Genomic DNA, 13,791 nt, shown 5'->3' with positions numbered 1-13,791 from the left:
CACAGAGAAAGAATGCACCAAACAGATATAACACTGACTATGCTGGCAAGACACAAATGAAGATATTAAAAGCTGAGACTTTCGCCAATATATACCATGTGGTGCATGTGGACCGCGCCGACATCCTCCATTGTATGCATATTTTGCTGGGGTTAGTCGATTACCGCGGTCCACATGCGGTCGGGCTGCTCCCCCTAATTGAAGACACGCCACTGTGTCAGGGGTTGAGCAGCTCCTCCAAAATTGCCACTAATAATTTTTTTTGTTTTTTGGTTTCTGCCTTGTTAGATTTGAGTGTGTTTGCCTTTACCTGGCATTCAAACACTCCTTTGCACCTGGTAACCTCCATCACATGGTCTGGTGTGGGTGTGGCTTGCAGCCTGGCTTCATTCACATTGCACAACCGCAGCATTCATGCTGGGCGTTCGTGGGAAGCTTTGCTGCGAGCTGAATTATATCACCCCCAGGCCGTGTTCACACCATAGTTAGAGCAGCGGTTAGGACCCCTTGCCATGCTGAGAGCCGTGACGTGGTGCACGATGGGCTCCGATATATCCATCACTGGTATATATTGGCGAAAGTCTCAGCTTTTAATATCTTCATTTGTGTCTTGCCAGCATAGTCAGTGTTATATCTGTTTGGTGCATTCTTTCTCTGTGTTTCTTAATGATGACTATCCTGATCTTTTGTTGGCTTTACTTCTTCCAAATCATCCTTCTTGGTCTCCATGTCGTAGAAAAGTCAGCATATTCTCATCGATATTAGATGATGTGGAAAAGGAGGAAAAGCAGATGGCAGAAGAAGGGCTCCCACCTGTAGAGCAGAGAGCGCTGGGGTTGGAGAAGTGGGTATGCCGGAGCTGATTAATATTCTGTGTTTACTGTCAAATAACCTGCAGGAGATCATAGGCTAGAACAGCAATATATGCATATTGTGCCCCCACCGAACCAGCCAAACCCCATACCAGCAACAGGCCCTATTTAAGGCTAGGTCTACACGACGACATTTGTCGCGCGACATTTTGTTGCACTAATGTTTATAATGGCAGTCTATGATGTCGCACTGCAACATGCAACATGCTGCGACTGCGTCGCAACAGTCGCAGAAAATCCATACCAGAGAGCAAAACGCAGCATGCTGCGGTTTGCTTTCCGTCATGGGACACGGAGCAAGACAGATCTGTCATGAGCCACAATGCAAGTCAACTATCAATGGAGTTCATGACGGATCCGTCTTGGCTATGTTGAAGATAATACAACTGGATCTGTTCATAAAGGATGCAGATGGTTGTATTATCAGTAACGGAAACGTTTTTGCTGAACCCTGCCGGATGGAAAATAAGTGACCACCTCCTCCTTACATCAGTTTCTGGGAATTCTAGATGACAACCTAGATGTCCTCAGCTGCCACAGTGGCAGTAATCCAGCTATCCCAGCTTCTTGAGCAGAGAGAGAGCCTCTAGGTGTAATGGTAACGCCCCCGTTGCTCCTAGATTCTCATTTGCATATATTAAAACATCATATTTCTCAGCAATGCGGGCACATATGAACATGGGACCAACACAGATGTCTTCAGCTGCCGAGTGCACATGTAACAGGTCAGCCAGTTTCATAGCTACAAACCTGTTGACAGATGCCCTTTAACCCATAAGTACCACCGCCAAACATGAACGGCGGGCTGATAGGGCAGGTGCAGGAGCTGCGCCCGCCTGATCAGCAACACCTCTGCTGTATGCGCCGGCATTGGTGAAAACACAGATGCCTTCGCATTAACCCTCGCACTGCCACGGCCAGCACTGACCGCAGCATATGCGGGATCCTGCCGGGTGCGGGGTGGCCATTGGGTCCCCGTGCTGCTGTGCCGAGGACCCGATGGCAGCCCGATGCCTTATGGATCTCACAGGCAGGAAGCTGTAAGTGTATTACACTTACAGCCAAATAATTACAATACAGAAGTATTGTAATAATGCATTGTAAAGGGTATTAGACCCCCAAAAGTTGAAGTCCCAGAATGGGACAAAAAATAAAGTGAAAAAAGAAGTTAAAAAAATAAAGTTTTACAAAAAAATTAAAAGTTTCAAGTAAAAAAATAAATAAAAAAGCGTCCTATTTTTAAAAATAGGGAAAAAAAGAAAAGTAGACATATTAGATATTGCCATGTCCGTATCAAACGGCTCTATAAAAATATCTCATGACCTAACCCCGTCAGGTGAACACCGTCAAAAAAATAAAATAAAAACTGTGCTAAAAAAAAATTTTGGGGTCACCTTACATCACTAAAAGTGCAACACCAAGCAATCCAAAAGGCGTATGTCCCCCAAAATAGTACTAATCTAACTGTCACCTCATCCCACAAAGAATGAGCCTCTATCTAAGACAATCGCTCCAAAAAAAAATAAATATATGGCTCTCAGACTATTAGGTATTGCCACATCCGTAATGACCTGTTCTATAAAAATGTCACATGACCTAACCCCTCAGGTGAATACCTTAAAAAAAATTAAAACAGTGTAAAAAAAGCTATTTTTTGCCACCTTACATCGCAAAAAGAGTAATACCAAGCGATCAAAAAGTCATAAGCACCCCAAAAATCATACCAATTAAACCGTCTTCTCATCCCGCAAAAAACTATGGCTCTCAGAATATGGAGACACTAAAACATGATTTTTTTTTGTTTACAAAATCCTGTTATTGTGTAAAACTTAAATAAATAAAAAAAAGTATACATATTAGGTATTGGCACTTCCGTAAGAACCTGCTGTAAAAAAATATCACATGACCTAAACCCTCAGGTGAACACCATAAAAAAAAAGTGTCAAAAAAGCCATATATTACTAAACTATGGCACATAGCACAATAAAGAGCATATGTTTAAAAAAAAAAAAAAAGCCATATATTTTACATCACAAAAAGTGTAATACCAAGCGATCAAAAAGTCATATGCACCCTAAAATAGTACCAATCAAACTGTCATCTCATACTGAAAAAATAAGACAGTCGCCCAAAAAATAAAAAAAACTATGGCTTTTAGAATATGGAGACACAAAAAAATATTTTTTTCAAAAATGCTTTATTATGTAAAACTGAAACAAAGAACCATAACAACCTGCTGCATAAAAGTACCACATGATCTAACCTGTCAGATAAACATTGTAAATAACAAAAAATTCAAACGGTGCCAAAACAGCTATTTTTTGTTACCTTGCCTCACAAAAAGTGTAATATAGAGCAGCCAAAAATCATATGTACCCTAAAATAGTACCAACAAAACTGCCACCTTATCCTGTAGTTTCCAAAATTGGGTCACTTTTTTGGAGTTTTTACTCTAGGGGTGCATCAGGGGGGCTTCAAATGGGACATAGCAAATTAAAATTATCCCAGTGAAATCTGCCTTCCAAAAACCATATGGGGTTCCTTTCCTTCTGCGCCCTGCCGTGTGCCTGTACAGCAGTTCACGACCACATATAGGGGGTTTCTGTAAACTACAGAATCAGGGCAATAAATATTGAGTTTTGTTTGGCTGTTAACCCTTGCTTTGTTACTGGAAAACATGGATTAAAATGGAAAATCTGCCAAAAAAGTGACATTCTGAAATGTCATCTACATTTTCTTTTAATTCTTGTGGAACACCTAAAGGGTTAAGAAAGTTTGTAAAATCAGTTTTGAATACCTTGAGGGTGTAGTTTCTAAAACGGGATCATGTATGGGTGGTTTCTCTTATGTAAGCCTCACAAAGTGACTTCAGACCTGAAACATTTTCTGAAACAGATTTGCTTCTAAACTTCTAAGCCTTCTAATGTCCCAAAAAAAGAAAATGTAATTTACAAAAGTATCCAAACAGCAAACATATGGGGAATGTAAAGTAATAACTATTTTAGGAGGTTTCATTATCTGTTTTAAAAGCCGAGAAATTTAAATTTTGAAAATTGCTAATTTTTCCACATTTTTGGTAAATGTGGTATTTTATTATAAATAAAAATGAAATATTTTGACTCAAATTTACCACTGACATGAAGTACAATATGTGACAAGAAAACATTCTTAGAATGGCTTAAATAAGTAAAAGCGTTTTAAAGTTATCACCACATAAAGTGACACATGTCAGATTTGCAAAAAATGGCCTGGTCTTTAAGGTGAAAAATGGCAGGGTCCTAAAGGTGAAAAATGGCAGGGTCCTGAAGGGGTTAAGTGTTTGGTTCTACTATACATTTATATACATTGTTTTGCTTTTTTTCTTTGAACTACATGTCCTTGGCATCATCACATAGAACATTTAGGAGACGCCCATGGTATCAATCATGTAATTATGTCCAGAGAAAGACGGGTAGGCAATACAGCGAAGCAGCAGAACGCAGCGTCCCTAGGAATGACTCCTGATGGTCCACAATGCAAGGCGGGGGTCCCGGGCGGAATGGATATGTAAATGATAGTGGGTGATGAGCGGCACCATGTGGGTATATGACATGTACAGGCGGACTGTGTACATAATAGACTGGAGACAAGTATTAGGTAGACAATGTGTGGGGGGCGTAAGCTGGCGAGGGTGTGGAGGGGGGCTTGGATTTGTACATTCTGATAACTGAGCCTATGACATGGGGGGTATGTGGGCAGAACCTACCAAGAAGTGTCAGGTTGCATCTGCAACGCTCCTAAATATTAATATCTATATATATACAGTGCGTAAAGCCTAACGTCACCCGCTGCCTAAATAATCGGCACTTTCATAAATAACAATTCCATAATTTCTGTGTCTTGTCACACCGGTCATGGGTTGGAGTGGCCGCCATCACCCTGGAGGACTGTGACTTCACACCTGGCAGATTAGTTGCACACATTTCTCAGATCTTGTCGAGGTGAATGGACTGATTTTCCGTTGCGGAAATTCCTGCATGCGAATCTAAGCTTAAAGAGGTTGTCTCACTTCAGCAAGTTAATACCAGGCACTTACTAATGTATTGTCATTGTCCATATTGCTTCCTTTGCTGTCTGGATTCGTTTTTCCATCACATTATACGATGCTTGTTTCCATGGTTACGGCCACCCTCTCATCCAGAAGTGGTGGTCGTGCTTGCACACTATAGGAAAAAGCACATTAAAGAAATTCCAGCTCACCTCACAATCCACAGCCGTGTGCACGGAACGAGCCGAGCAAATCACTCTTGTTGAGAATAGGAAAAAATAGTTCCATCACTTAAAATAAAACTCAGTTGTTCTTCTTGTAGCATGTAACTCACATAAACACAAACCTTCACCCCGGCATGGTTGACGCATTTCAAACACAGGTGTGTTCTTAGTCGTAACCTAATGAGACTATCCCTGCAGGGCTTTAAATACATATCCCACCTCCAATTACCGTAAGTCAGGGGTGGGAATATACAAACCCCTTGCCAAGGAATGCTCATTAACTTGCCACACATAACAAATAGAATCCACATCTAAAATTACATCAAATGCGACATTTCATGCTGCGAGGTAACAACCAATATATAACCCCAACCAAAATTAGGTCCACAACATGAAAAAACGCACAATGTGAACGAAATAAAAACGGAAAAATTGTGCAATTAATTTCCTTAGTTTACACTGTCAAAATAAAATAATAAAAAGTATTAATACTCTTTTGACAACATACAATGGAACTTGCTTTGTGCTTGCACAAGGGAAACATGAGAAAAGGAAAAAGCACCAGCACCTACTGTCCCGGCCACCAGAGAGGTCGGAGCTTTCTCCTGTAGTGTGCAGACACGACCACCACTGATGGATTGCAGGGTGGTCGTAACCATGGAAACAACCAGTATATAATGTGATGGAAAAAATGAATCCAGCCAGCAAAGGAGACAATATGGACAATCACAATACATTAGTGAGTGCTTTGTATTAACTTTCTCTGCATAATAAATCCTATTTGCTGAAGTGAGACGACCCCTTTAAAGAGGACCTTTCACTAGTGCTCCGGCCAAAAATCCTGAAGACTTGCCGCAAGGCCGGATCCGGAATGAATGCCCATTGAAAGGCATTGATCCGGATCCGGCCTTAAGCTAAATGTCGTTTCGGCGCATTGCCGGATCTCACGTTTAGCTTTTTCTGAATGGTTACCATGGCTACCAGGACGCTAAAGTCCTGGCAGCCATGGTAAAGTGTAGCGGGGAGCGGGGGAGCAGTATACTTACCGTCCGTGCGGCTCCCGGGGCGCTCCAGAGTGACGTCAGGGCGCCCCACGCACATGGATGACGTGATCGCATGGCACGTCATCCATGCGCCTGGGGTGCTCTGACGTCACTCTGGAGCGCCCCGGGAGCCGCGCGGACGGTAAGTATACCGCTCCCCCGCTCCCCACTACTACTGTGGCAACCAGGACTTTAATAGCGTCCTGGCTGCCATAGTAACACTGAACGCATTTTGAAGACGGATCCGTCTTCAAATGCTTTCAGTTCACTTGCGTTTTTCCGGATCCGGCGTGTAATTCCGGCAAATGGAGTACACGACTGATCCGGACAACGCAAGTGTGAAAGAGCCCTTAGTCACTACTTGCAACCCCTGTATAATAACTATTCTGGAGCATCTATTCTTATGACTCTATGTTGTGTCACTCCTCTATTATTTCTGCTTGTGGTACCTTTTAAAATAATCATACTCACCGCCCCCCCCCCCCCCCCCCCCCCCACCGCATTGTTCGGTGACTGTATGGTACTTAAGGCTACTTTCACACTGGTGTTTTGGTTTTCCGTTTGTGCGATCCATTCAGGGCTCTCACAAGCGGTCCCAAACGGATCAGTTTTGCCCTAATGCATTCTGAATGGAAAAGGATCCGCTCAGAATGCATCAGTGTGGCTTCGTTCCGTCTCCATTCCGCTTTGGAGGCGGACACCAAAACGCTGCTTGCGGAGTTTCATTGTCCGTCTGACGAAACTGAGCCAAGCGGATTTATCCTGGCACACAATGTAAGTCAATGGAGACGGATCCGTTTTCACTGCCACAATCTGCCACAATAGAAAACGGATCCGTCCTCCATTGACTTTCAATGTTGTTCAAGACGGATCCGTCTTGGCTATGTTACAGATAATAGAAACGGATCCGTTCTGAACAGATGCATGCGGTTGTATTATTGGTGCGGACCCATCTGTGCAGATCCATGACGGATCCGCACCAAACAGCAGTGTGAAAGTAGCCTACCTTGTCTGCTTCCCACCACAGGACTGTCGGGGTCATGCCCACAGCCAATGACTGCACCCATGTGCCACCCGTCATTGGCCATGTACTGGAAGATTGCTGAACAGGGCTAGGACACCCTGGAACAAAGCGGTGAGCGGGTAGCGGAGTATGATTCTTTAATTAGACACCACACGCTATGCGGACTCATTTAAAGGGGTTGAAATCCTGGACTACCCCTTTAAAGGGGGTATTCCCATCGCAAGCATTTATGGCATATCCACACCTCTGGGACTCTACTGTACCTCCATAGGGAGACCTATGAGGGTTTTTCCAGCTGATGCCCCCTAGAATTGCTTCTGTGGGAGAATGTCGCCATAATACAACCCACACAGAATACCTATGGCTCCATACATGACTGCAGTAATAAATAAGAAACCGTAATATAGTAGACTTGGCATTCGGCATCGGCTTTTCTAATCCTGTGCAATCTGTCCTCTTTATTTGTCTGTATGACAGCCCCAATTTCACGGCATGTTTACGAAATCCAGTGCGATATCTGTACAGAGAGGTCAGCATGTTCTATGTATGGCTCCCGTTCCGTATCTGTCAGCATATTATATAAAGAACACACTGATCCTGAGCAGCAGCAGCATCTGGATTTTCCAAGACGTCAGTTACACAATGGTGTCTGCAGGTGGCGCTCAAGACTTCCCCTTCCAGTTAGAATAGAATTCCTCCCCTTCATTGGAAACACATATTCACATGCATACACACACACACACACACACACACCTCCCCGCTGGAAACCAGAAATCGCAACCTGCTCCCATCACAGCTACAGGCACTCTCATAATGACACAGGGCTATACACGCTGCAGCATCTGGATGCACAGCACGCATACACTGAGGCATGCATGGAGGCACTGGTAATGTGACCCAGCTGGTATACCGTGCCATCCCATTCCCAAACAGACACGAGATCTCATATTAGATCAGCAAGGACACCAAGCATCGGGCATCCTGCAGACACCCATCTGTTCCTGCACCCATTGCAGCTCCCAATAGATGAAGCCGGGCACACACAGATGGGTATAGATGGATACACGCACACACCGACACTATCCATGTGTATATAGAGCTAGGCACGTATACCCATAGCCTTGGCCTGTCGATTTCCGATCTGCGGAGAGGATGCGCGGGTGACAACATGGCCGCCATGTATGGGACCAGACTTGGTGTAGTATCAGCTATGTGTGTGTATGACTGGAGTGATGTCGGTGGATGCGGGGTTCTCAGGGGTCTTGTGATTTTTGTTGCATGCTGCACCTGTTATATATATATATTTTTTTGGGGGGGTACTGTTAATATTGATGTGTCATATTTGTGCACCCGTGTCATGTGATTTTTTTCCTGCTGCGTAGGCGCTGTGGTTTCCCTGCTCCTGCACTTTGATCCTCAGCCTGAAGAATGTGACCTGATTCTCAGCATAATCTAAATAGGGCGAGAAAGTTATTATTTTTTTAACCAGGCTTCGTGCCCCGGGGGACACGGGATTTGGCAGCGCAATACGACCTGGTTTTGTCTTATAAATGCTGAGCTTGAACTTATTTGGTCTTTCATCCTTGGCCTTTCGATTGGCACAATTCTAGATATTATGTAGCGTCGCTTTAAGCCTCATGCACACGGCCGTATGTAGTTTGCTGTCCGCAAAAAATGGATCCACCAAAAATACGGATGACGTTCGTGTGCAGTCCGTATTTTACGGAACAGCCGGCCCCTAATAGAACAGTCCTATCCTTATCTGTAATGCGAACACTAATAGGACATGTTCTATTTTTTGGGCAGAACGGAAATATGGAAACGGAATGCACACGGAGTAACTTCCGTTTTTTTTTTGCGGACCCATTGAAATTAATGGTTCCACATACAGAAAGAAAATACGTTTGTGTGCATGAGCCCTAATACTGCAGATGGAGCCATGCATGGAGGCACTGGTAATGTGACCCAGCTGGTATACCGTGCCATCCCATTCCCAAATTGGTCATTGCCCTCGTACAGGCTGCGTTACTGCTCCTTCTTTACAGAGTGCAGATAATGCAGTAGGTTTACCTGCAGTCCTATGTAAAACGAGCGGTAATGCATTGTGATATCCAAAGCAGGGCCCTCATTGAGCATATACTATGTACTGGTCTCGTATGAAGCAGAGAGACCTTTTTGGCCCCTTCAGGTTCCCCTACAACCCTGGTGATGTCACTATGAAAGGCGCCAATGGACAAACTCAGCACAACAACGTATGACCAGCGCAGCTCTGCTTCATCTAGCTAACACAGCTCAGCTGCATATGATAAAACCTAGCCCTCTTACCTATTACCAACTCAGCTCTGCTTTATGTAATAGAGGTATAGGTAAATGTATCACATTCTGGGACTCGGAGTTCGCACTATGTAGAGCTCAGATTATTCCTGCTTGTCTGACCCGTATCTGAACAGTTCTTGTCTCTTATAATAATGTCTAGGATGTATTCACACGAACTCATTTTTGTGTGTTTTCTTTGCCATAATGTTTCTAAACAAGCAAAAAATTTGCCCAAAAAATTAAAAAACTAAATAAAAAGTTTTTAAATGGATTTTCTGGGAGCAGAATATTAATGACTTGTTTTTAGGATATGTCCTCAATATCTGATCAGTGGGGTCTGACACTTGGCACCCTGGCTAGCTGTTTGGGGTCCACGTCCTCCTCACAGCTCACCCAGAACAGCGCCGCACATTGTATAGTGGCTGTGCTTGGTATTGCAGCTCAGTCCCATTCACTAGATCGTGTGACCAATGAATGTGATCTCCCTGGCTTAGGAAGAGACTGCAGCACTCACCAGAGCGTTGCAGCCTCTTCAGACAGCTGATCGGCCGGGGTGCCAGAAGTCGGACTCCTACTGATCAGATATCGATGACCTATCCTATAGGTCGATGATATTGAAGTACCACCGTGCACTCTTTATTTTGATGCAAGTAATATATGTTTTACTGCAAGTCCTCCATGTAATCAAATGCAGTATCAGAATAGCATGAGCTCAAAAACACGTGACTTTTGGTTGTGATGTTTCAGTCCGAACCCGGAATGGAGAATACCCTGTGGTACAGCGGTGTGGCACTGCGAGGAATGGCGCATATCAGGCTGGAGTGTGTGGCACCTGATTTATCACAGGGGCTCAGGCCGGATGACGAATGTGGTGCGGGGATAGACAATTTATTGGTTGGCTTAGTTTCAGACAGAATTTACGCCCAAATTTGAGTGCAATTTCGGCTCAAAATGTTGCCGATTAGGCAATTCCTTTCCCTTGGGCTAGGTGGAGATAATTTCTCTAAACCTAGATACACCAAATTGCGCCACATTTTGGTGCAATTGACGCCAGAATCTTGGTGAGCTCAGCAAATGTGCGCCATTGTATGTAGATTTTTTTAATAATTTCCTATAGACTCCAGCGCCAGGTTGGGTTACCGCATGGGATATACGCCATTGGTAGGTGTAGCTATGATACAGTAAGTAGAGGGGTAGGTTTGTGCTCACAGAATGCAGACGGCTCATGTAAGGCCGAACTGCCGATCTCTTAGGCCCTAACAAATTCAGGCGTTAATGGCCATTTTGTTGTAAGGGGCCTGGCAGCATCCGTGGTGAGTGAATAATGAGGCAGATAACGATCAATACCCATTATATTATAGCAAGTCACCAACTGGCTAAGAACCAGCGACATCAGGGCGGCACCTTATCTGAGGATCTGGGTGTAAGAAATTGTTATATATAAATACTGTATACAATACACCCTCTTATTTGGTCTGATGCGAGGTTGGATGCAATAAATGAGACACAAGAGTGAGCGTATAGAAAAAGATATATTGTATAATGTGGAAAATTGATACCATAGTTATTATTGATGAGTATGGAGTTACAGTGGAACAACAAGAAATGAACAAGAGAGACACATATAGCAATAATTACTTCACCAATCCAAGATGACAAACTTATACAACAGACAACTCTTTAGGGCCTTATTCGCACATCGTCAGTGTTTGGTCAGTGATTTCCATCAGTGATTTTGAGCCAAAACCAAGTGCGGGTCCAAAACACAGAACAGGTGCAGATCTTTCCCTTCTACCTTATGTCTGTGTAGGATCCACTCCTGGTTTTGGCTCACAATCACTGATGGAAATCACTGACCAAATACTGACTATGTAAATGAAGCCTAAACCCTACAGTTCATATTTACCACACATGGCCTTTTTAGGTCTGTCCACCAGTCTCCTCTCCTGTCCCCTTTCTCCCAGCCTCCTCCAGCTTTTCCTCCAGCTTCTCCCATACCCCAAAGCATGGATCTTTTATCCCTTGAAAGTTCTCAACCCCCATTCTTGCCAACGCCCCACATCGGTAATCTGAGAGTCTGTGGGCCTGCCCAGAGTCATGGTCAACCCGTTATTTTAGCATTTTATGACACTTTGCTCTTGTTCACCACACATTTTGGGTGCCTTTTGTTCTGTGCCATTCAGCATATGTAAGAGGTACAGAATCCTACAAGGCCTACACGTCTGTGTCCGTGCTCAAATCCGTGAGCAGGTGGTCATTGATGCATCCATGAAGCTGTCTGTGAAGGATCCGTGTTGGGTCCGTTTTTTGCTGTCCGTGTACCATCCGTGTTTCACTGACACTGAGCAGCTGAAAAATAATTTTCAAAGCATCTGTTCTTAATGATCAGTGAAACACGGATGCAACATGGAAGTCATCCGTGGTTTCCACGGACTCATTGACTATAAGGGGCGGGAGGGATCTGGGAACACGGACCAAGATAGGACATGCATCCGTGCTGAAAACACGGATCCACGGACCGTTCTAAAACACTGATGTCTGAAAACACACATTCAAATAAATGGGGACGTGTGCTATCTGCGGAGAACACGTACGTGAAACACTGACGTGTGAATGAGGCTTAAGACAAAAGGAGCTAGATACGGTACATACTAATGCGTACAGTCGCCTACTCGTCTCTGATTCACACAAATAAATCCCTCATAATCTATAAAATATAATACAACATAATGCATATATTATTTCCAAAACCTGTATTTCTTACATGGGTGCTGATCCCCTTTAGGCTGGGTTCACACCTGAGCGTTCTGAAAGGAGCGCTCTATATGCGCGATTGTACCGGCGTTTACAATCGCGCATGCAGAGACAAGCGAACGCCCATTGTCGCGCGTTCCCGAAAGTCTATGTACGGGAACACGCGACAAAACGCCCCAAAGAAGCTCATGTACTTCTTGGGGCGTCGGGCGTTTTACAGCGTGATCGTACGCGCTGTAAAACGCCCAGGTGAGAACCATTCCCATAGGGAATCATTGGTTTCTCCTTGTTGAGCGTTTTACAGCGCGTAGGAACGCGCTGTAAAACGCTCAGGTGTGAACCCAGCCTTACAGTCCGTACCTAGGAAGACCCCTCCTGTGTATATAATCTGTAGCCCTACCCAAGCTCTGTGGCCCTAGTGGAAAATTAGTAATGGCCCCCCTTCCATGAGACGCTTATAATACTGGTTTCTTCTTATGTGACAGAGTTGCCATTGGGTCCCCTCAGGCACCAGGGCCCGATTGCAACTTTTGCGTCTACACCAGGCATGTCCAAACTGCGGCCCTCCAGCTGTTCCCAAACTACAACTCCCAGCATGCCTGGATAGCTTACAGCTATTAGAGCATGCTGGGAGTTGCAGTTTTGCAACAGCTGGAGGGCCGCAGTTTGGACATGCCTGGTCTACACTAAGTGCTAAACTTGTGTTGCACTGGAATCTATAAATAAGGATGCGTTCACACATTGAGGTGCTGTTAAAAATAGGAAGAAAATGCATTTTTGCCACAGTTTTTAATACACTGTGTCACCTCAGATTTTAGTGGTATATTGCTATGCCACCAATGTCAGATAGGTGCGGGTCCAACCTCTTGGACCTACGTCTATTTCCAGAGCGAAGGAGAACACACTGCTCCTGCGCGATTTCACCTCTGTTGGAAATAGCCAAGCGCGATCATCTGTTTTCGGAAGTCCCATAGGGGTGCATGTAGAGTGCACCGCGGCCACCTCTGCATTCACCTCTATGGGTCTGCTTCACTTTGGGGGTGCTTTTTCTGGAGATAGCAGCGGGTCCCAGAGGTGGGACCTGCACTTATCTGACATTTGTGGCATATTGCTAGGATGTCTGAGAGGAGACAACCCCTTTAACAACCGCAAACTGCAACCACATCGAAAACTGCCCAAAAAAAAAAACACATTGGGGAGTTTTATCAATGCTTTAAAAGTCATCTGTCAGCAGATCTGTCCCTATGACACTGGCTGACCTGTTACATGTGCACTTGGCAGCTGAAGACATCTGTGTTGGTCCCATGTTCCTGTGTGCCCGCATTGCTGAGAAATATGTTGTTTATATATGCAAATGAGCCTCTAGGAGCAACGAGGGCGTTGCCATTACACCTAGAGGCTCTGCTCTCTCTTCAACTGCTGTGCCCTCTGCACTTTGATTGACAGAACCAGATGTGATCACATTTACACTGCCTGGCCCTGTCAATCAAAGCGCAGAGTGCACGGCAGTTGCAGAGAGTGCAGAGCCTCT

General features: G+C 44.5%; 1 protein-coding gene across 3 annotated transcripts in view; it reads left to right on the top strand.

Annotated features, from left to right (window-relative positions):
* RHOBTB2 (Rho related BTB domain containing 2) overlaps nt 1-13,791 on the top strand; it is a 52,294-nt gene that overhangs the window by 17,113 nt on the left and 21,390 nt on the right. The window contains exon 1 of one of the 3 annotated variants that reach the window (XM_044279013.1): nt 7,947-8,369. The exons of 1 other annotated variant lie outside the window; for it this stretch is intronic. In XM_044279013.1, coding sequence (XP_044134948.1) covers nt 8,359-8,369 — 11 coding nt within the window. In that variant the 5' untranslated portion in view covers nt 7,947-8,358. One more of the 3 variants, XM_044279014.1, reaches the window with a different exon arrangement.

The sequence above is a fragment of the Bufo gargarizans genome, chromosome 2, assembly GCF_014858855.1.
Source record: "Bufo gargarizans isolate SCDJY-AF-19 chromosome 2, ASM1485885v1, whole genome shotgun sequence".
NCBI classification, from domain to species: domain Eukaryota; kingdom Metazoa; phylum Chordata; class Amphibia; order Anura; family Bufonidae; genus Bufo; species Bufo gargarizans.
Note: the sequence above shows the minus strand (reverse complement) of the source record. Positions and strands in the feature narration are given on the sequence as shown.